The sequence below is a fragment of the Sabethes cyaneus genome, chromosome 3 (assembly GCF_943734655.1).
Source record: "Sabethes cyaneus chromosome 3, idSabCyanKW18_F2, whole genome shotgun sequence".
NCBI classification, from domain to species: Eukaryota; Metazoa; Arthropoda; class Insecta; order Diptera; family Culicidae; genus Sabethes; species Sabethes cyaneus.
The window spans coordinates 250,072,728-250,096,113 of record NC_071355.1 but is presented as its reverse complement, the minus strand read 5'-3'; the positions used below and the strand labels follow the sequence as shown (position 1 = coordinate 250,096,113).

Below are 23,386 nucleotides of genomic sequence, written 5' to 3'. Positions count from 1 at the left end.
AACCACAAAAGACGGCTCACCTCATGGAATTCCTGGTCCTTCGATTTGGCCATCTGCAGCACATACTCGATCGCGTCGGAAAACGGATTGTTCCGGCTGGTTTGCCACTCGATGGTCAGTATACCGACACCGGCTGCGGCTGCCGCCGACGGACCCGCCGTTAGTTGAGTATTTCCCTGCAGAAGACCAGCCGCGTTCAGATTGTTGACACTGCCATTCACCGAGGACGGTGGATGCTGGGGCGAACTGTTGCCGCTGCTACCACTTACCGGTTCAATGTATACCCTCGGTGCCTTGATGGTGTTCGGCGTTGCAGCGTTCGTTACGAACACGAAATCTTCGGAAAAGTCACCCATTCCGGCGTGTTTCGTTTCGACTGCTATCCGGAACGTGTACGCCGTCAGCTCATGCAGCTTCATCACCTTACAGGTGCTACGGGTTCCCGTGTACACATTCTGGTACTCTCCGGTGCGATTGTTTTCCATTTCCACATAGTACCGTGCAAGATCTACCATGTTCTTTCCTTCACCCCAACGCAACTTCAGATGTGAGAACGCGAACTGAATACACTCCAACTTTGGTGGTTTTGGTGGCAGTGGTGCGGTAGTAAATTTAAGATATCCGGTGAATGGACCAGTTCCGATCTCGTTCACGGCTTGAATTCTCAACTTATACGCCGACTCCGGATGTAGATCCTCGATCAACAACTCATTGCGATTAGCGTCCACGGTTGCGTTATTATCTAATAAATTCGTTTCTGACTGTTCTTGATCGTCGTTCTCGGACGCCGCCGAATCCTCCCTAGTCCCCGATTCATCCTCATCGTAGTCTTCCTCCTCTTCTAAATTGTCATCATCATCTTCATAATCCTCACCATCGTTTCTTGTTCGATTGGCCTCCCTCTCATTGCGGCTTCTTCGAAACAGCGTCGAAGCAGCGTCTCTCGATATCACCCGATCACCGCACTCAATATTGTAGTAGGTAATCGATGAACCATTGCACTGTGGTGTCTCCCAACTGATAAGTATACTTTTGGCCGTAATTTTATGTTGCCCTAGAACGGGGACATTTGGCGGTGCCGCTGGGGTCTTTTGCGAGAACGTCGACGAGTACCGAGAGCTGCCGGCACTGTTAACCGCACACACCCGGAAATAGTAGACGGTGAATGGAGCAAGATTTTTCAACTCAGCAGTTCGTTGCTGACCGTGGTAGACAGTCTGGAAGACCAATTCCTCGGCATTGCTATCGGCGACGGAACCGTCAGCCGTATCAACAGCAATAGCATCGCCAGCAGCGGTACTTGACTGTAGGATATACTCGCTGATCGGTGCCCCATTGCAGTGCGGTTCGTCCCAGATCACAGTTAGATGAGTTGGCGATTTAACTGAAATGTGCAGCTCCTTCGGAGCGTTCGGTGGTGCGGCGCCAGCGTGGAAGCTGTACTCCTCTGACCATTCGCCGGCTCCGATACGATTGATTGCACGCACCTGTACCGTGTACAGTTCGCCCGGCCTGAGGTCTTTCACTACGCAGAACTGGTCCTTGCCGCGGTAGCAAGCGTTCCGGGTCTTGTTCGTCATTTCCACCTCCATCTCGTACTCGAGCACGGGTGCACCTAAGGGGGGGGAAAAGATTTCGGGTTTAGGTATATAAAACGCATCCTTTACAAAGCATATAAACGATATTGTATATTCTGATTTCGTTAGTTTTCCGAATCGAAGCAACCTGTGAATTATTTGATCGTTGTAACGAGAGCAGAAATAAAATTTAGTCAACCGCCAAACGGTTCAGTGTGTATGAAATGGGGAAGGTTAAAGTGCCCAACATAATTCCAGCCATCCCAAGCCGCTGTAGGGGCCAGCTATCAAAAGACAATCTTCGTGACTGTCGCAAGTAAGAATCCCCAAAAGCCAAAACTTTGCGGAGTGAAAACCAAACTGTTACTTTTGATGGCGGTTGGATTTTCGAGCTGAATGGATCGTGGATTCCGGCGCATGAATTCTTCGAGAAAGCTGACGGAGAAAACGCGAAAGTGGAAGGTGTTGGCACTGGAAAAAATTCTTTCTCCCATAGAGACGGACAGAAAAACAACCTGGAGTATTTCATCCAAAAATCTGGCCAAAACCTGGCGAATTTTGGCATGTTTTTCAGGTTTATCAAATAGTTATATCTGACACGCATTGGTCAAAAAAATTTCGATGTATTCTTTCAGATTTTGAGAGAACTAACCGGAAATTTTTCGGAAAGCATCTATTGGCAGTTGATACAGCAATGTTTTGAGTGCTCAATCTACAAAATGCTTCTGCACTCTTCTGTTTATGGAAGAAAGACTAAAAAAACTCGCATGTCCTTTCGGAAGCAGTAAACGAGCACCACGACATTGATTGCCTGCTCGTGTGATATAGAAGATTTGGACATCGTAATCCTAAAGCTAGATACCGAGATTCTAGAGCTGCCAAAAAGATACTTCACCGTTGTAACAAACGCCAGCACTGGCGGATCGCGTTCATGCGAAGGCGGAGAATTGCTTCGAGAAGCACGATACGAGAAGCTTCTTTAGTACGATCAAAGGAATCAAGAACCGGACCGTGCCAACTCCTGTTATGTGCAATAACAAGAAGGGAAATCTGATTACCGAAAGTTCGGGGGTGGCTAGGCGTTGGAAACGACATTTCAATGCATTGTTGAATGGTGAAGAAGATGGTGCGGTCAACAGAAATAGGCTAGCGATTGAGGATGATTGACAAGCAGTGGATCCACCAACTTTGGACGAGGTTAGAAAAGCAGCGGGAGAGCTGAAAAACGGCAAAGCTGCTGGAATGGACGGCATCGTCGGAAGGTCTCATATGCTCTATTTACAAAAAGGGCCATCAACTCGAATGCAGCAATTATCGAGGCATTACTCCTCAAGTCTGCATACAAAATTCTCTCCCGCATCCTGTTTCTCAGACTGAGGCCGTTGGAGAAAACCATTGTTGGCGAATACCAGTGCGATTTTCGAGAGGGACGCTCTACGACGGATCAAATGTTCACCTTGCGACAGATCCTCGATAAATTCCAGGAATTCAACGTGCAAACTCAACATTTGTTTATAGACTTCAAGGCGGCGTACGATTCAATTAAACAAAATGAGCTGTGGCGGATTATACTTGACGTCAGACTCGTTTGTGACGTTAGATGGTTTGAAGTAAGGTGACGGACTATCGAATTTGCTAGTCAACATTCGCGCTCTATAAGACACTACTAATTCTCCCGGTAGTCACAATGCGTGGACGTTGAAAGAGAGGTACATAGATACAGTTAAAACAATATTCAACAGACAGGAGACGTCGAGACGGCTCCTGAATTCGGCACGGATTCGATAAACGGATTTACGCCGAAAAAGTAAAGAAAGCATTTAGCTATCAACTACGGTCGTCGCTCTCGCTCGTTATTGCAACCTAAGCAGTTGATACCGAAAGCTCACGGGGGCCCGCACTCTTGCCCGAATGTGAAGCGAGGGCGGAGTCTTGTGAGCGGGCTGCGTAGAACAATGCTACGAGACTATACTCGCGAGTATGTCGATAGCAGAAGGTATGAAGACCATTCGAGCTTTGGACAGCTAACATTTATATAGTTTTAGGTTCTTGCAAAATTGTCACATTTCCCATTTTCTTATTTTTTTAAAATTTTCAAAAGATTAAATGCAAAAAATATCCCCAAAAATGCCCCACGAACTTACCTCCATTGTAATCCGGCTTGTCCCACATCAGACAGGCGGCGTACGGCGTCGGTGCCCCGCTGCAGTAGGGTCGCTGCGGTGCCCGCGGTGCCACCGGTTCCGTCGTGACCAGGCACGGCTCCGAGAATGTACTGATACCACCAGGGCCCTCGCACAGTACCCGGATCTGGTAGGTGGTTCCGGGGCTGAGTCGCTCGATCAGCGCCTCCGACTCCTTGCCACTGTATATCCGCTCGTACAACGAGCACGAGTTGATCTCCAGATGGTAGAGCGAAATATCAGCGCCACCCGTATCGACCGGCGGGTCCCACTTGACCTTAAATGCCGTCGCGTGAATTTTACCCTTCACCTGAGGTTTGGTCGGTCGGCCCGGACAGGAGGGGAGCGTTTTGAACACAACCTCTTTGCTGTACGGACTTTGGCCATTTTCGTTCTCTGCTTTTACCCTAAAGTGGAATGTCGTTGCTCGTCTTAAACCTACACACTCGTACACGGTGTCCATTCCGGTGTAGATGTTCTTGTAACCGTAGCCCTGGTCCAGATCGTTCATTTGCAACGTGAATCCCTCACTCGGTGACCGTCGCTGCCAGGCGAGTTTGAGCGAGGTTGCTGTTGCATGTTGTAGCGTTGGAGGTGATGGCTGCGATGGCGGATTGCCAGCAGTATTAAATTTCACAAGATCCGAATAGCCGCTGCGGCCGTATTCGTTTACCGCCGCCAGTCGAAAAATGTAACAGGTGGAAGGGTGCAGCTTGTTTACCGTAAACTGTTTACCTTTTGTCTTGCATACCTCTACAAAATCACAATTTTGGGAATTGATCAGGTGAACCATTCCGTTATACTTTCCGTTGTCGTACTCGAGAATGTAATTGGTAATGTGGGCGCCATTATCGGCCGCAGCGTTCCAGCGAAGCTGGAGTGAATTTTTTGTTCTAGCTATTAGCGTGGGTATCTTTGGAACTTCCGGTTCACAAGCTGGTGTATTGAAAACGGTTGCTTCCGTCGGCGATCCATGCAGTTGGTCCAGGTAGACCTGCAATCGGACAGTATACTCCTGTCCCGGTCGTAGATCCTGCACCATACAGCTAAGTGAACTTCCCTTGAATATACTTTTGTATTTGTTCTCCTTTCCGGGATCGCTGAGCAGTAGTTCGTAATGCAAATCATGCACATTGAAGGGCAGAGTTTCGGCAGGCGGTAGTGGACTGGGCGGTGACCATTGGAACAAGGCTGATCGAGACGTAATCTCATTAACCTGTGGCGACGGAACGGAACTAAGATGTTCGATGATAGTTTGGGTGTCATCCTCTTCGTCCGGCATGCTAGAAGATTCTTCTCCGTCTTCCGAAGTGGCCACCGAGGATGTTCCATTGCGTTGCACAGCAGAAACTGGATGCTGGTGGAGGTGTTGCTGCTGATGCAGCAAAAGTGGCGGCTGGAGTTGCTGTTGTTGATGTTGCTGCTGCTGCTGCTGCTGCTGTTGTTGATGCTTACGTACATTGCCGTTCACTTCCGTGTGCTTCCGAGGCGAATTGATTGGCGTCGTAATGGAGGCATCTGCAAGGCAAATGAAAAGTCAATTATTGCTGCCGCAAAGATAGCTAACCGGGTACCGGTTTCGCGAGAACGAGCACGCAAGCATAAGCAAATTGAATATGATATATATGAATAAGTAGTAGGATGTGTGATGGAGATGCACTTACTCAGTTCTCTTTGTTTCTGATCTAATTTTCGCAGCAGCTTCGTATGCTGCCGTAGCGCCCTCTCGTCCTTGTGGTACTGATTGTTGGTCGAGTGCGGAGGTGATGGCGAATGGGTCACGTTGGCCTGCGGCGTGTGGAGTGTGTGAGTGCCACCGCCAGCGGTACCACCGGCTGCCGCTGCCGCCGCTCCCGCTCCCGCACCGCCGGTGATCAGAGGTGTTTGGTAGAGATGAGGTGCTCCGGGACCCGGTCCCGCCTGATAGCCGGCCGCCATCGGATTGAAAAACTGCGGTGTAGTACCATTGATCTGCAAAACGAAACGCAACAGAGATGGTTTGAGTACTTCGTTTTTTTCTCGTTCACCTGTGCCAACGCATCACTGAAACTGGCATTACGAGAGCAGCCTAAAAATAGAAACCTTCGCGAACATTCATTCACCTTAACAACTATCGTCCTCTCGGTACGAGGCCTCTCGGAACTACTTGAGGGCTCCATAAACGTTCTGATCTTTTTGTTTTTTGTTGAACACACTAATTAAATGGGATTAGACGAGAAAACTTTCTTTGCCCGAGCCGAGGAAAGCAACAAAAACTGACACGTAGACGTAGCCGCTGCTCGATTTGTGCACCTTCGTGCGGAGGCAGGACCACACCGCGAATGGGCGCACGTTATCAGCCCAGCCACAGCAACAAGTGTACAATAATACCTACACCTCTTCAACCTACTGCTTGCTTGCCACCGGGCAGCAGCACCACGTAGGCAAAATGTTTCAATGTTCGCGTTCGCGAAAAGCTGTTGTTTGCTGATTTTAATTTTACTCGACAGTGAAGGTCACAATATGTTTGAATTTGAACAGCTGAGAACACAGACAGAGACGGGGGAAGGAGGCTGCTTTCTATCAGTGAGGGGACTTTTCTTCGGTTTTCTCCCCCTTAGAAGAGTTGCTAACTGGTAACTAACTGGGACGGGAGGAAATATTTTTCTTAAAAAAATTACCCTTTCCACTAAGTTGAAACAGGGTAAAACTAGAAATACATTTAAACTTTAAAATCCGCTTATCATGAAACTTTTATTCAATTATTTTGCAACAAAAATGTAAAAAGTTACAATCAGTGCCGGATAAAAACCTACAATTTTAACTCGAAAATTTTAGATTTCAAACAGCAACTTGTTTGCAACATTTCGATGTAACGTTGCCGACTTTGCTTTGACGTTGGAAAGTAATCAGTTTGTCTTAAATCAACGCGATAAGCATATCTACTAGAAGTGATTAATTTGGGGCAATTTGTTTAAAATCAGAAATGCGATATCGTTTTATATTGTGCGAACATGAACCGCGCTCCTTAATTGTTGCTGCTTTCGTGACGATGGATGCAAGATATCGACTATCTGGCTATAAATGTAGACGATCAAGAAAAGCTATTTGGGATTAAACAGCTAGTTTTTTTCAACTCTAGAAAAAGAATAGTAACTGTTATTTATTTGTAGTTTCACTGTCCACTTCATTAACGTAAATTACCGTTATCACAAAACTAAATAAACGATACTATTAAACAAATTACGGAGAAAGGTTGCAAAAACGTTGCATGTAGCAGCTCGACTCGACTCAGCCACTGTGAAGACGAGCAAAATTATCGCATTGTACAAGTCGAATAATTTTTCTTCGCTGAACTAAAGCCGAAAATGGTGTTAGGCTCGTCATCTCGAGATCTTTGTCGGAACTCTTGTGCTTAGCAACCTAAAGTTCTTCGCTCTCCCATTGCCAATGTTTGATGATGCTCGCACTATGCAATACGTGCTCGTGAGTGAGAAAAATTATAAACACGCTGGCAATATCAGCAACACCGGCTTCAAACACTGTTTTAATTACTATTGCATAACTTTTTTTAACGTAGAAATACGTTTTTGTTTACTATATTGGTATGCAGTTTAGTGCACGTGTTTTACACGTCTTTGACTCAGCCATGGGTATGAAAATTTGGAAGGCGCGTCGAACGTAGCTCTGGCTCTCTCAACCTTGCGCCTCCACGCAGATCTAAGTCAAATGATGACGATCGATGGCCTTACCTGGACATGATTCATGTACATACTGAAGCAGCTAAGCTAGGAGGTGCGTACTAGAGGGCTTGTGCCCCAGGTGAGGGGCGGCTCACACAGCGTCTGTCTCGGAGCGAGCGGCTGATTATGAAATGCAGTATCTCGCAAGCTAAACCTAAGATGCCAGACCCATCAGCGGGATGTAGGTATCACGACACCGCCACCGGTAAGGTAGTATACCGAAACTCTTATTTACCACGAACAACGAAGAAGGAAATACAGAATGGATCGATCGGTATAGGACACGGCAAGGAACAAGGACGAACCGGCACGAGTTGGCTTGTTGGCTCGAGAGCTGCATCGACTAGGAGTGGAGATCGCTGCTATTCAGGAAGTTTGATGGTCAAATCCCGGAGAAAGCGAGTTCCGTGCAGTAGATCCTACTGGAGTACCACATCTACGCAGTGGCGGTAGAAAATCCGATGATGCCAAGGACGAGTTCTACGACAAGTTCGAGAGGACCTATGGAGAGTGGCCAAAACATGGCGTGAAAAATCATCATCGAAGATGCAAATGCGCAGATCGGGAGGGAGGAATTCCTCCGTCCAGTCATTCGAAGACATAGCCTGCATCTATCGACCAATGGTGACGGTCAAAGGATCATAAACTTGGCCGCGGCTAGAGGAATGGCCGACTGTAGCATCTACTTTCCACGTTTGAATGTTCGGAAACACACCTGGAGGCATCCAAATGGAGACTCTAGCTTTCAGATCGATCATGTCTTGATTTACGGTCGACACTTTTCGGATGTCATCGATGTACGGTCTTTTCGGGGACCAAATATCGACTCTGACCACTATCTTGTAGTGTGCAAGATTCGCGCAAGGCTGTCGAACACGGCGAATGCTTGCACTGAAAGGACGCTGCGTATCAACATTCAGCGATTGACGGCAGATGGCGTGATAGTGGAGTACGCCAGGAAGCTTGATCAAGGAATCGCAGAACAGCACCGGAGCGATACGCCAGCAACGACACACAGAGTTTCTACAAAACGATGAGATGCAGGAATTTTGCCATGCCTGTGATGTGCAACCTGCTTAAGCAGTAAGCACTGACAAAACGGCGGTAACAGCCACGTGGAAGGAGTACTTCCAGACACTATTGAACGGAGAGGTAAGCGCGGAAATCAGCAGGGACAGGATAAAAATTGTAAGCGATGGCCTAGCTGTGGAGCCACCAATACATGAGGAGGTTAAGAAGGCAATCAGAAGGCGGTAAGGCTGCTGGGAAGGACGATATCCCGGCTGAACTTCTAAAAGCGGTGAGCAAGCGGCTGTATGAAGCAATCCTCCATTGCAATCCATTGTCAGGATCTGGGAGGAATAATAAATGGCGGAGGAGTGGTTGGATGGCCGAATTGCTGAATTTTTAAAAAGGGACATCGACTCGAGTGTTAAAATTCTCGAGGAATTACATTGCTCAATTCTGCCTATAAGGTGCTCTCCCGTATCCTGTTCTGCAGACTGGGACCAGCTAGGTTTGACCAAGGTCCTTGACTCAGAAGGATTCCGTAAGCTGAAGAGTATATTAAAATTGGTTTATAAGTCCTAATACATCACTACCTACTTCACACAATTACCGTTCAATTGGTTAGATAGCGCTTGTTTTTTCCTTATTATTTGCAGAATAAACACTAACTGAAGAACCAATGGGCACCCTTTTGAATAAGCAACTGCCTTCGGTGCGTTCAAGATCAGATTTTTAGAACTTAACGTGCAATACACTTCATGCAAATAACGACCAAAGTACAGATTTCAGTTTTTTTAATTGTTTTGTTACTTTGGACGTTGTCTTGGTTACCGAAGCAAATGTCCAATGCAACAGTGGAACATGAATGAATCAAAATTATACATATGATATTTTGCCTGCTTTGATTTTCTCTATTTAATGAATATCAATTTGTATGGATATTTTCGTATAAGATTTATATGCATGTGATCATCTCGATTTTTGAGCATTTGTTGCTTATGACCTTTTGAAAAGCTACGCGAGAATTCAGGCCTAAAATTTTATATCAATTTGGACTAGAAATTGGATCTGAAGCTGGATTTCAATTGAACATGAAAATGGACTCAATTTGGGATTCAGATTGCACTAGTTTATCATAAAAATAGCGAGCGAACAAAGCTATTATACTCCGGATTATACTTTGGGAATATTTTTTTGTTTTGAAATAAGTCTTATAGAGAAGGAGGGGTTCATGTTCCAACCTGGACACGCCGGTGCTCATCAACTTCAATCATTTGGCAATTAGCAAATTATAAATGTTCAAGCCCGTTTCTTCAAGACCAACAAGTTTAAGAATTGTCCATGCCAGAATAATTCTATCCACTTTTGTTTACAATTACTCTGTAGATTATTATAAAGAAGTTTTATGGAAAATGTGATCCTATTTTTCAGAAGAACTATAAATTCTACATGGCGACTTTTTAAATTTTAAGACCGGTCGGTCTACCCAGCCTGCACGACATTCCACATTTCAAGTTAAAAGATCACAGAGCTGAAAAATTATACATCAACAATTTGTTCTGTATTTTTAATCATTACCCGGCTGTGTAAACAAAACTTCAACAAGCGGAGAAGAGAAGCAAATAGCACCACTAAATGCAACGAAAAAATAACTTAGCACAGACAACCATTGTGCACCAATCAACAACCCAACGAACAACTCGGTGCAAGTGAGCATTTCCATAACAATCACAGTTTTAAATTTACACGAGAAATGCATTCGTCGTTGCTTTTCTTGTACTACTATTGTGTAAAGCCAACCAGCCAGCCAGCCATGATAGCTCTGGATTCACCTGAAATTAATTTTAGGAAATGGCGCGAGGTCGCAGAAAACGGAATATTATACACGTATCATTCGATAACAGTGCGAAGAGTGCGGAATGGGGCCAAAACAATAGCAACAAACTGAGTGATGAGCCGGAGGAGGATGAAAACCCATCCATCAAGCGACGCGAACAGACGAACACGGCCAACAACCGGTAATAATTCGGTTTTGCAAAGTTCACCAACCGAACCGAAACCGCCGTGAAGACCGACCGGATGTTTTCCGATTGTTTCGCCGTATCGGTGCCAGTGGGCGGCTGGCTGGCTGGGGACAGGGGAGGGCAGCCGAAATTCATCACACCCACGACAACCAGCGCGGCGCGGCTCGATGGGTGACAATTAAAAACCTTCAAAACAAACAATCTCTCCCATGAAAATGATGTTTTGCATCTTTTCATCTATTTCTGTGTGAGTGGTGTCTAGCGTATGGATGAGAATAAAAATAATTACCGGGACGTCCTTGAAGCTTGCAGCTTTAAGCCCTCACTCATTCGTAGAGCGGGTCCGAAAATATGGGATTTTCCAAATTGACTATTGTTGTGTACATTTTCCGCACAGGCCCAGTGTGCAATTTTACAGTTCAAAGTGGTGCAAGAAGAAAATTCGCAAATCATTTCGCGAAGCTGCCAAATCAAAGCCCATCGTGGATAGGTCAATGCCCTTGCTAATTCGTGTTTTAAACGTTCGTTGCGTTTCCATATGCTTGTGCCAATTCCATGGCATTTTTTTTGCTGCTGTTGTTTCTCTTGGCTGCGTGCGTGCTTGGCCTATAACGATCGCCAAACGACGACGACGACGTGTACTGTACAGCCGGTTTTTGTTCCACTATTTCTGTTGTTCAGTGTGCACCGCCGTTTCATTCACAATTAGTATGATGCTTATGGTGGCGAAATAATTGTCCTCACTGTCGTAATAATTTTCAAAGAGAAAACAATTTCTACGCAGCGCAGCTGCGATAAAAGGCCACATCATGATTATTATATAATGATGTGTTCGTTTCTGTTGTGTTGCGATTTGGAATGTTTCAATAACATTTGATACAATAATTTGTCACCGAAAACGGAAAGAGGAAATGCCACATGCCCGCTGATTGTAGAGCGTACGATTTGCGATCCATCATACGTCACCGTTTGGCGTTGTGGCACGGAGCAAAAAACAGTATTTCCCCGCGATTTACTAACCAGTTGTAGCCTTGAATGGAAAGATCTATAGAAATCGATAATTGCAAACAGTCGGCAAGCACAAATTGTTGCTGAATTATAATCTAATCACAGCCGGAAATGTAAAGTATTGAAACACGTTTCAAAATAATACGAATGAATGGAATGGATCGCCAAGGCTTTGTACGTCGTTAGCTGTTCGAACACGGTAGTGACATCGAGTTCGACTCTCGAGGATCCTTTTGAACTATTAATTTCTTGTTAAATTTGCCTTTTTATCTCAAAAATTCTAATGCCTTTTGAATTTTGACTGCTAGCTTTTGACTTTTGATTTTTCATTTTTACTTTTGACTTTCATTGAAACATAAATCATATATTTTTGACTTTTGAACGTAATGTTGACTTCATTTTTACGGAATTTCGATCTTCAGCATTTAGCTTTCGGCTTTCAATTTTAAGTTTCGATTTTACTTTTGATTATACTTTTGATATTTCACTTCTGATTTTTGCCATTTCACTTTTAATTTTATTACCTTCAAATTTAGACTCTGATTGTTAAGTGTTATCGTTTGACTTTTGATTTTCAACTTTTTACTCTTTGATTGTTGACTTTTGTTTGTTTTGCCTTGTTTTGTTTTTGATGTTCGTTTTATTATTATTTTAACTTCACTTCTACCTTTTGATTTTTGTCTTGAATTTTGACGTGTAATTTGTGTCTTTTGCATTTTCTTTTAATTTTCGTCATTTGACCATTAATTTTGGCTTTCGTTTGTCGATGTTCGTTTTTTTTTAATTTCTTCGTGAAAAGCAATTTCGACGGTATGACAAACGAAGTGCCAGCCCCAACGATAGACGAATTATAGATAAATCGACTGGCAAAGACGGCATCGCAGCGGAGCTTAATAAAATGGGAACAGAAAAGCTGGCCACTTGTCTGTCCCGGCTAATTGTTAGGATCTGGGAGACAGAACCGCTACCGGAGGAGTGTAAAGATGGGGTTATCTGTCCGATCTACAAGAAGGGCGACAAGTTGCACGGTGAGAACTATCGAGCGATCACCCCTTCTCAATGCCACCTACAAAGTGCTCTTCCGAATCATTTTCCACCATCTATCACCAATTGCGAACAGATTTGTGGGAATTTATCAAACCGACGAATTAAAGGACGCTCTACAACGGATCAAATATTTAGGGGAACAAGGGGCAAGACGACCACCCGGGGCAAAAGTGCCACTCTTCAGTTTTCCATGAAAACGACAAAGATTAAAGTTCTTGGTTATTTTTTATGGTTTCTAAAGTGTCTTACAATATTCCATAAGAAAATTCATCGATAAAAAATATAAACTCAGACATTAAAATGATTTTGAAATTTTACTTTTTGAAAATTGCACAAAATGATAAAGACTATGCCGAAAACAAGCATACTGAAATCTTATTTATCTCTATGTGTATTATTTCTGGTCTAACACATTAACTAGACCTAATTCCTATAGATAGAAGTTAAAATTCAACATTTCTCTACTTGTGGTCATTTTCCCCACCATAGTGGCACTTTTGCCCCGTGCCTAATAATATCGAGCGAAAAAACATCTGAAGCGAAAACGTTATTTTTTTCTATATGTATATTATTTTAATATAGCACTCACTGAAACTGTTTAGATTATACCCTCATCTAAGTTTTAGGCCTTTTCAGGTTGAATTCAATTTATTCTTTTTGCCCGTAATTAATTGAAAACAGTTAAGGTGTCCTTTATGCCCCGGGTCCCCCTACACTGCTTTAGATTCTCCGAAAGAACTGTGTATCAGAGTTCCCACGCACTATTTGTTCCTTGACTTTAAAGCTGCGTATGATACCATCGACCGATAAGAGCTACGGAAAGTCATAGACCAGAACAGCTACTCCAGGAAGCTCATAAAACTGATTCACTCTATGACGGATGGTAGTCACTGCTGTGTGCGGATTTCGGGTGGATATGCAAAATAATTCGAATCACACAGAAAGCTTCGTCAAGGTCTCTCATGCCTGCTATGCTGTTCACTATAGCGCTACAAGGTGTTATGAACCGAGAGGATATCAACACGCAGGGCACGATCTTCAACAAATCTAGTCAATTCGTCTGCGATGACATGTCCATTATCGGAAGAACATCTGTGATCTGTGGCGGTGTCTGAACTGTACACCAAACAAAAGGGCAGAGCAGAAAAGATTGGATTAAAAGTAAAACGTGGATTAAACGTCTAAAACAAAGTACATCTAAAACAGTGATGGCCAAAGCACGGCCCGCGGGTCGCATGCGGCCCTTCGTGATAATTCGTGCGACCCGCGGGTTAATTTGAGGGATGGCAGACTTATGAATAATTTTTTTGATGACACAGGGGTCACTCAGTTCAGTCGTATTACCTCGTGCATATTGTAGATCTGATTGTTCTGCGGTTTAAATCTTGTGGTTATTGCTAAAAATCGGCTTTTGCTGCCGCCTATTTTACATTTTGGTATGCAAAAGAATGACCAGAAGTCATTGCGGCCCGCGGACTCATGGGGCGACCTGATTTGGCCCGCACCACGCTTATGCCTGGGCACCACTGATCTAGAAGGTACTCTCTCAGATCCTGTTACGCCGGTTATCACCGATAGTACAAGCTTTCGTAGGGAATTATCAGGCGGGCTTCATGGGGGATCACGCAACTGCGGACCAAATTTTTAGCATCCGACTGGGGAACACAACGTTCCCACGCGTCACATCTTCATTGGTTTCAAAGCAGCGTACGTTACAGTCGATCGTGACCCGCAATGATAGATAGCGGGACGCGACTTATCAGAGCTACATTGGATCGAGTAACGTGGTTCGTGCGCATATTGTGGACACTCTCGAGTGATTCCTTTCGAGACGCGAAGAAGGTTGCTCTTGAGGGGGTGATTTGACGAGCGGGCATCCAAACGAGAGGCACGATTTTCACTAAGGGTAGCCAACTCCTAGGCTTTGCAGATGATTTTGATATGCGTCGAAGATCAAATACATGAAAGGAAGAGGCTCAAAGATACATGAAAGGCCACCCCGGCTTTATGATGCTGGCGACAACGACGACGACGAGGCATTTGTTGTCAGGGTACGTTCATTTTTTATATCATGGCGTCATGTTGGCAGATCAAAAATCAATCCTTCACTCCCGTAATCCAAATCACGAGGGCAAAGAAATGTTTATGGAAGCTCTTCGAAAATTTACTGAGGAAATACGATTCTTATGAACGTGGTTATGGATGAACAATCAATCTACACAAGACCCATTTCAGACGAATTCCAAGACAGGTCGTTCGTCGGCATCGGCAGAGTGCCCCGAATGGGTGAAAATAGCAAAGACGTCACCTTTTCCGAGAAAGCTCCTCTTTTGGCAAGCAATATGCCAGCTCAGCGCTGAAAAGATTCGTAACTTATGAACCATGAAAAAGGAAATATATTAAAATGAGTGCTTTCGAACGACCTGAACAGTGGTACAATGACAATGGCGTCACTATAGTTCGCAAGGAGTAGAATCTGGCCAAAACCCCGGAACTAAGAACTTCAATATTGATCGAATATGAAGGGCAAACTGAGGGAATGGAATGGCAACCAAACATGGGGAAATACGGCTAATTACCACAACTATCGCTCGAAAGGTGTGTTCTTCGTTTAGTTGAGGCGTTTGTACCTTGCATAATGCTATCAAAATTCAGAAAGTTTTACCACCTAAATGAACGAAAGGACTGTTCTTATTGAAATGCTTAAAAGACAGCGAAAATTTTCTAACAGAAAATAAGTATATTCAACTTAATATGTTGCCACTTTTAGAATATCCTTTAAAACAATATTCGTGCAAAGAATCATTCATCAAAGCTACCTCTACCTCTAGCGTTTTGAAAAAGCAGCAGAAACAAATTGTTCTCTGTACTTCATGGTCGATAGGATTCCTTTAACGACTAGGAGCACCCTGCTGCTGCTTATCTGATCCGATTCAACCTCATCCTCGGCGTAAAAGTATGCTGATCTAAATTTGACTTGGCCACCCAGAAATACCTCCAATAGCAAACCCGCGCGGTCAGTCGCAGCCGCTCGCATCGCAGACGCAGTTTAACCGCGGTCGAACGTCTGCGGAATCCATCAACTTTGGGTTGATAGAAAAGTAGATAGTGAAGTCGGCGGCGGCACCGTAAGCAACGTGAAGGGGATTGAATTATTTCACCTTCTATTCGCTCGACCGAAACGCCGGGAATTCCTTGCCCACATTGTGTAAGTCGTACAAAGTGAGGCCAAGAGTCGGAACCGAGTCGAGTCGAGGTGTTTTGTGCATTTTAGGTGCACGCGGCCGAACGAATCGCTGGGGATTGCCTTTTGCGGTGTGTGCAAGTGTGTGGACCCCGCCGTGCCGTGCCGTGCCATAGATGTAGACGTAGGGTACATACGCGCAATACAATAGGCCAAACCAAACAACATAAACACAGATGAACGATGAAGTAGATGAAAAAAAAACCAACGACGGCCCGAAGAAATTACTTCCGCATTTCTTTTCCGCATAAGTGCGTTTCGGACTTTCTACGACGGCGCTTACCGACCGGATGGATTGTTTTAGCCGATAGGAGCCGCCAAAAACTTGACTTTTGCTTGCACGTTTCGAGTACACTTCGCGTCGAGTGTTGGTTTTTATTTGTTTTAGGTGCACACAATATCTGTGATCTACATTTTTTTGAAAATTTCACTTCCAATGCTAGTTTATTGGTTATAAATAATTTGTTAATTGTTGGTTATAAGCGTCACATGAGTATTTATCAGTATGTTAACTGAGCTTAACACTGGCTAAACTGACTACCAACTGTGAGGCGGATTCGTCGCGAAAGCTTCAAAAGAAATCGTAAAGTATATTGAATAAAAGCGCGAACCGCAAAAGAAACGCAGACCAGAAGAGACACGGGAGGTAATGTTGTAGGGCCATAAACCTTTGCCAGACACGCGGAGAGACAAACGGCAATTTATAGCAGTATGGCTATTAGACGGAACGCAAAGCATTTTCAGTGAATTTCGCCTCACGTCATCGAACTAGTTTAATGCAGATGGAAAAGTTTCCATTGTCGTCGCGGCGCACACACACCGTTCGCTATGAATATTTGTTGAGCATTAAATTTCATCGATCCTGCTTGTGTAATCCAGTTTAATCCCTTTTTGTTTCACCGCCGACACCCGGCACCAAGCATGATTTCGACACGTTAACCAAGCGGACACGTTTCGCGGTAAATTGGGAAGGTGTAAAAAGACAGACTTACATAATGTCCATGCAGGTGATGCTGGACACCGCCCTGGCCGATCTGCTGGTGCTGGGTGGATAGGATGACGTGCCGCAGAGTGCCATTTTCGTCGACAATTTGCTGCATCACGTGGCCCGGCGGAACCTGCACCGGCATTGCCATCGGAGGAGTACCATTTTGCGACACCATCGGCACGGTGACTGGACCTGGAAGGAGAGAGAAAGGAAAGAACGTTTTAGTTTTAGATTTTAGATAATTTGACGCGCACAAACTGGCGTAGATTTAGCGCTTTAGACATCATTAACCTGATCGACTAAGCCATAAATTTTGATCAAAAAAATCTTTTGTTTTAAAATGTTCCATTTATTGCATGATATTTAAACCTGCAGTGAAAGCATTATTGACTAGTCAAATACATTTCAGCCATAGATAATTTCAACATTTGTCTGAACAACAGTTCAAATATTGAACCAAGAGACTATTTATTTGGTCAGCGCACGGAAACAATTGTAATCTCATCTGTTCTACCAAAGTGCTGTGTCTTATCGCTCTCGTCGGGAAGGGCGACGAAAGCAAATAAATGTCTATGAAATTCCAGGAAAACCCCACTATCAGCAGCAACGGTAGACAGTGAAAACACAATAAATAATAAAACACACGCGGCACACCACCGCCGCCTGGCCGACGATCATTCAGAATCCGTGCAATTATGTACCTTTTAATAAACCCCTTTCGTACCCGTGAGATTTCCAAACGAGAGGCGAAAGCGAGAACGGGTGTCATTAGTTGAAGTGAAACGCGAATTTACGCGAGCAAGTGATTGAGGCTTTTTTGCGAACAACCTCAGCTTGATTTCCACGAACTAACGATTTACAAACAAACAAACATTGATTGATACTTGTATGCCGGAGAGAAGATCATTCAACGGTAGTCTATCAGATTCGGTTGAAAAAAAGTAGTCGCTTCTTCCACTCTAAATATTTCCGGAGTCAAAAAAATCCTTGTAAGATTTTTCACTGGTAATTTTGTGCTCAATATTTATCATGAATCCGCGATGAATCTTGGTTACGCTCCTTACTCGGGAAAAGGGCAAACCTAATTTAGTTCACAAATGCTTCTGCTTTTTCTACAGTTTCGGTATCGCACTTTCATTTTTAACATGACTTTTTTTGTTTTTACCTTCGTTATACTATATAACAAAGGTTTAGGAATTGGTCGAAAAGCACGAAGTTGATCCGAGGCTCAAAATCTATTTATTATCTAAATCTAAGAGGCTTTTCTGTAACGAAAACCAGGTCTCTGACAAGACTTCATAAGACGCTTATCGGTAATTAAAAACAGGCCCCTGACAGGACGTCATGTTTTCGTAGCAATGAGTTCTATTCCCAGTCACCTCACTGCTGGACTGCTCGACTGCTCAACTGTTTGACTAGACGGCTTGACTGGACTGCTCGATTAGACTGCTCAATTTGATTGCTCGACTGGACGCTCAATTGAACTGCTTGATCGAACTGTTCGATGCGAATGCTAGACTCAACTGCTCGATTCAACTGCTCGATTCAACTGCTGGATTCAACTGCTAGACTGGACTACTCGACTCAACTGCTCGAGTCAAATACTCGATTGGACTATTCGAATCGGCTGCTCGACTCAACTGCTCAACTCGATTGCTCGATTCAACTGCTCGATTTAACTGCTAGACTGGACTACTAGACTCAACTGCTTGACTAAACTACTCGACTCAACTGCTACTCAACTACTCGATTGGACTGTTTGAATCGGCTGCTCGACTTAGCCACTCGACCTCAACTGCTTGACTTAACTGTTCGATTCGACTGCTCGACTCAACTGCTTGATTTCACTGTGAAACATAACTGCTCGACTGAACCACTTGACACGTTTGCTCGACTAGACTGCTTGACCAAACTGTATGATTCAACTGCTCGACTCAACTACTTGACTCAGCTGCTCGACTTGACTACTCGATTCAACTGCCCGACTGGACTACTTGATTCAACCGCTCGATTACTGTTCGATTCGACTGCTCGACTCAACTGCTCGATTTAACTGCTAGACTGGACTACTAGACTCAACTGCTTGACTAAACTACTCGACTCAACTGCTACTCAACTACTCGATTGGACTGTTTGAATCGGCTGCTCGACTCAACAGCTGTACTCGATTGTTCGATTCAACTGCTCGATTTCACTGCGAAACTTAACTGCTTGACTGAACCATTTGATTCGACTGCTCGACTAGACTGCTTGACTAAATTGTTTGATACGATTGCTTGACTGGACTACTCAAAACAACTGCTCGACTGGACTTTTCGACTCAGCTGCTCGAATAAACTGTTTGACCGAACTGCTCGGCTGGACTGCTTGACTGAACAGCTTGATTCAACTGCTCGACTAGACTGCTAGATTTGACTGCTCGACTCGACAGATCGACCCAACTGCTTGATTCTACTGCTCAACTCGCCTGCTCAACTCGATTGCTTGTCGCGATATCATATGGTCGGAGGTAAATCAGACCGGACCAAGTCGCAAAATTTAAAATATATGAGTTAATGACAGCAGACAATGAATTAATGACAGCAAACGATCAAGAATTTTCTAAGCAACATTTTACTCTAATCAGACTACATGAATGTTGTAAACAGCCAGAGTTATACCATGATTTCGAACGATTGATAGCTATAAACCATACAGAGCAGCAAACTTTGAATGCGTTTTTCTCGAAGTCAGATTTTTGTCACCTTAACACTGAACTACTTTAATTACCGTTTCAAAAAATGTTAATTTATATGCCTGATCGCTTTCCAAGATCAAGACAAAAACACGAGGTTGGTCTATCTCTAGAAACGAAGCCTTCAACGCGAAGATCCGCGTTGAGAATCGCGGCTAACACGCTAAATTATCTAATAGATAATTCATTCAAAAGGTACTAATAGCATTAAACAATGATTGGAACTCCTCGCACGTTTCGATAGTATGTAGACATTCCAGCAGCTCAGTATTGCAGAAAGCAATAATAGGCTGTGAGTAGGTAGAGAAAATAGTCGCCACAGTATGCATGGTACTTGTCAGGAAAAGTAAGCCTAAAGGACCTACCTTTACTCCCACACACAGGATCAAGGCGACTAACTAATAATTGCAGAAAAAAACTCTAGCAATGCTGAAGCAGGACCTCTCAAGCTCACGTTAAATCCATTACGGTAGCAGCAGTGCCTATCTGCTCCAGTTTTCATTCATATAGGGGTACTACAAACAAATTTCGAAACAAATTCCGACGCTCGGCATTACTTCAAGTACCTACCATAACTAAATCAGAGTCAATTGAAGTAGCCAATTATTCCCGTTTGCGCTTTGCGGTTCCCGTCCCATCCAGTCTGTCCAGTCCAGTCTGGCTCGTTCGTTCCGTATGTAAAATTCGACATATACGAGACGACGACAACTGCGAAAATGACCCGAATTTTACCGTCTTCCGACGAAACGTAAACAAAAGAGTTCAATAAACGCCACGACAGGATGGACACGGCAATTTGGCAAACTTTCCCCCCGCCTGCCTGCCTTCCGGCCTGCTCAGCGGGTGCGAAACCGGCGATGACGACGACGTCATTGTCACTTTCCTGGTAGGTATGTAGGTAGGTAGGAGGTACTCTTACTCTTGCAAATGGGGACGCTTGACGTGTTCTCATGTTAAGTGTCTGCCACGTCCCGGAGGGCAGTGGACGTTTGTAAATATGTATCCCCTGAAATCAGTGCTGTTGTATAGTGTAGTGATGAAGCAGAAAGACGATAATGATCGGCGCCAGAACGTTTACCTCTGCGTGGTGTAAGCACAAAACGGGGTGGAAGAAAGAAAGATCCGAAAGAAAAAGTTTATTTGTAAACATGAATCAATACGGGTTGGACATGGCGTTGATATGAACATGCAGTGTTAACATGCTTTTTTTTGCGCAACGGGTGCATGTTATGGAAGAAAGGAAATCTCCATGTACACAGTCTTAGAAGTATTTGGAAGCAACAATGCACTTTGTGGCACTCGCACAAATTACATTGTTCAAGCTGTGGTTCAAATTTGATTAGTTTCTCTTAGGCTCTTTCTCTCTGTCGAATTGAATTGATTCTTTTGATGTCTGTTTGGAACAAACTAAAAACTAAAATAATAAACGCCAAAATCCATTGCAATAGAGTGTATGTAATTGAATAAAGCCGGTTTATGGCTTTTCTGTTTTCCTTTAAAGCATGGGGAAGTTCGCCCTATTGTGAACTACAATCAATGAGTTTTTTTTTGCAGTTATTTTTTCGTTTGCAACTAGTACTTGTGCTTTCATTTGCATTTCAATTAGAGGAAAGACTTTTTTTCTTCAACTCACGCGCAGTAGTGATATGCTCGAAAAGATGCTTCCGATATATAATGGAAGCACTGCACATTGCATTCGGTATACAAATGAAAAATATTTACCCGACGAGTAGGGTAACTGATTTTCTATCAGAGTTAATCATTATGTTCCGATATAGTGCCATTTTTTACTAGAGCTATTGAATTCCAGACATAGAAAGTTCTAATTTATATATTGCGGAATTGAAAGGAAAAGTTTCATTTTTTGCGAGAGGTCTATAATTTTATGTACCCTAAAAGCTCGGGTACTATTCTTGTAATTTGCCCCGCCAAGAGAATCTATCATGGTAATGTAGAATAACGTATGAAGGAAGGATGAAGAAAATTAATCAAAGCTTAGATCACTTAACTTCAAAAGACTTGATAGGGGGAGACCTATAGAGTAGTGAAAATAGAACCGCAAAAGGGGAGTTCAATTGGCATAAAATCTCTTCATTCTTTTAGCACATTGGTAAGTACACATTCAAGTCATAACGATACAAAAACACAACATTACCCTTGACAATTGATGTTTTTTTTAGCATCTTTCAAGATAGGTTAAAATCAGAAGAAGATTGTGCCATGGACACGACCGCACTGTTCACGTAAGACTGCGTTATGCCAGGCAATAAAACCTGCGCTTGGGAAGTTGAGAAATATCCATGCTTGGAACCTTGAGAAAATGTGGAGCAAAAGGCTCCAAAGATCTCAACTAATTTTTAGTAGCGCGAAAAAACTTTACTATTTACTAAGCGCATCTATGTTTGCAGCTGCTACAAATGCACTGATGTCCGTACTAGTAAAACACCGCGATTTCTTAGCAAATGTACTGAAAATTGGGGCGACAATTGAAAATTTTTCAATAGGGCGTAGTTAATTATCAATAGTTTTCTTTATTGGAGTCGATTCGTAGAAGATTTGCCAACCTTCCTTATCGAATTCCAATATTGTTACACCAATCGGCGGAAAAATCTTCTACGCGTCGACCCAAAGGAAGAAAACTATTTTAATATTCTTTTTCAAATCAGATCTGATCTTCAAAACTGAATAGTGAAAATTAACGAACAGTTTCAAGGTCAAATTTCCCCATACACTTTCTTCATGATCGCTTTGCTTCACAGGCAAGGACGACAGTTAAATACACCATCAGTTTACTATGGTTACGATTACTTTCTTTTTAGAAAAAATATGACAGTCTCCTCGTCCCCAACAGGTCGAAGATTGTTGACGACGATTAAACTTAGACCAATTTGATGTTCTTGCTTGGGAAGTACGCCAGAAAAAGTGATAAAACCTCCTCGTCTCAACAAGATTTCTTATCACCGCGATTAAACCTTGATGTCCTTGCTTGGGAGGGATAAACTGACGCGTCTGGTCAAAGCTACACTGGTCAAAGCGAGTGATGTTCTACGTGTGCGTTTCGGGGACACTTTCGAGTTCTTTCGAATCGCGCAAAGGATTGCGGCAAGGGGATGCACGGTCCTGTATATGTTAGTCAATATCGCTATAGATGGTGTGATTCGGCGAGCGGGCATCGAAACAAGAGGAACGATCTTCAGCAAGAGTAGCCAACTTCTAGCCTTCGCAGACGACCTCGACATCACTACTAGAAACCTTGGGACGGCGGAAGCAATCTACGCTAGACTAAAACCGGAGGCAAGAAGGATAAGGTTACAAATCAATGCGTCGAAATTCAAATATATGGTAGGAAGAGGCACCAGAGAAAGCAACGTTTGCCTGCCACGGACAATGACTATTGACGGCGATGAACTGGAAGTGGTTGATGAGTTCCTATATTTAGGATCTCTGGTTGCCGCCGACAATAATACGAGCAAGGAGATTCAACGACGCATTCAAGCTAGAAATCGAGCCTACTTTTCCTTCCGCAGGACGATTCGATTAAGGAGCATACGCCGCTGTACAAAGCTGGCGATGTACAAAACGTCAATTAGACCGGTAGTCCTCTACGGATTTGAGACAGTAACTTTGCTTACGGAAAACATACGTGCACTAGCCGTATTTGAACAAAAGGTTTTGCGGACTATTTTTGGCGGACTACAAACGGAAAGCGGGGAGTGGTGGAGGCGTATGAATCACGAACTATAGGCCCTACTTGGAGAGATTCCCATCGTACACCTGACAAAAGTTGGTAGACTATGGTGGGCCGGCCACGTCGCAAGGATGCCGGACGACTGTGCAGTGATATCCGTTCT

At 43.8% G+C, this 23,386-nt stretch overlaps 1 protein-coding gene across 12 annotated transcripts in view; it reads right to left on the bottom strand.

The window, feature by feature from the left end:
* Positions 1–23,386, bottom strand: part of LOC128742806 (fibronectin type III domain-containing protein 3B) — a 94,105-nt gene that overhangs the window by 4,984 nt on the left and 65,735 nt on the right. For 10 of the 12 annotated variants that reach the window (XR_008412270.1, XM_053839267.1, XM_053839274.1 and 7 more), the window contains 4 exons: positions 16,806–16,993; positions 5,425–5,731; positions 3,722–5,278; positions 21–1,615 (listed from right to left, as the gene is read on the bottom strand). Coding sequence is in view for 11 of the 12 variants with exons in the window: in XM_053839267.1 (XP_053695242.1) it covers positions 21–1,615; positions 3,722–5,278; positions 5,425–5,731; positions 16,806–16,993 (3,647 nt within the window). In the remaining variant the exon portion in view is untranslated. Of the gene's footprint in view, positions 1–20; positions 1,616–3,721; positions 5,279–5,424; positions 5,732–5,862; positions 6,115–16,805; positions 16,994–23,386 lie in introns of those variants that run through there. The other 2 variants (XM_053839268.1, XM_053839277.1) reach the window with 2 other exon arrangements.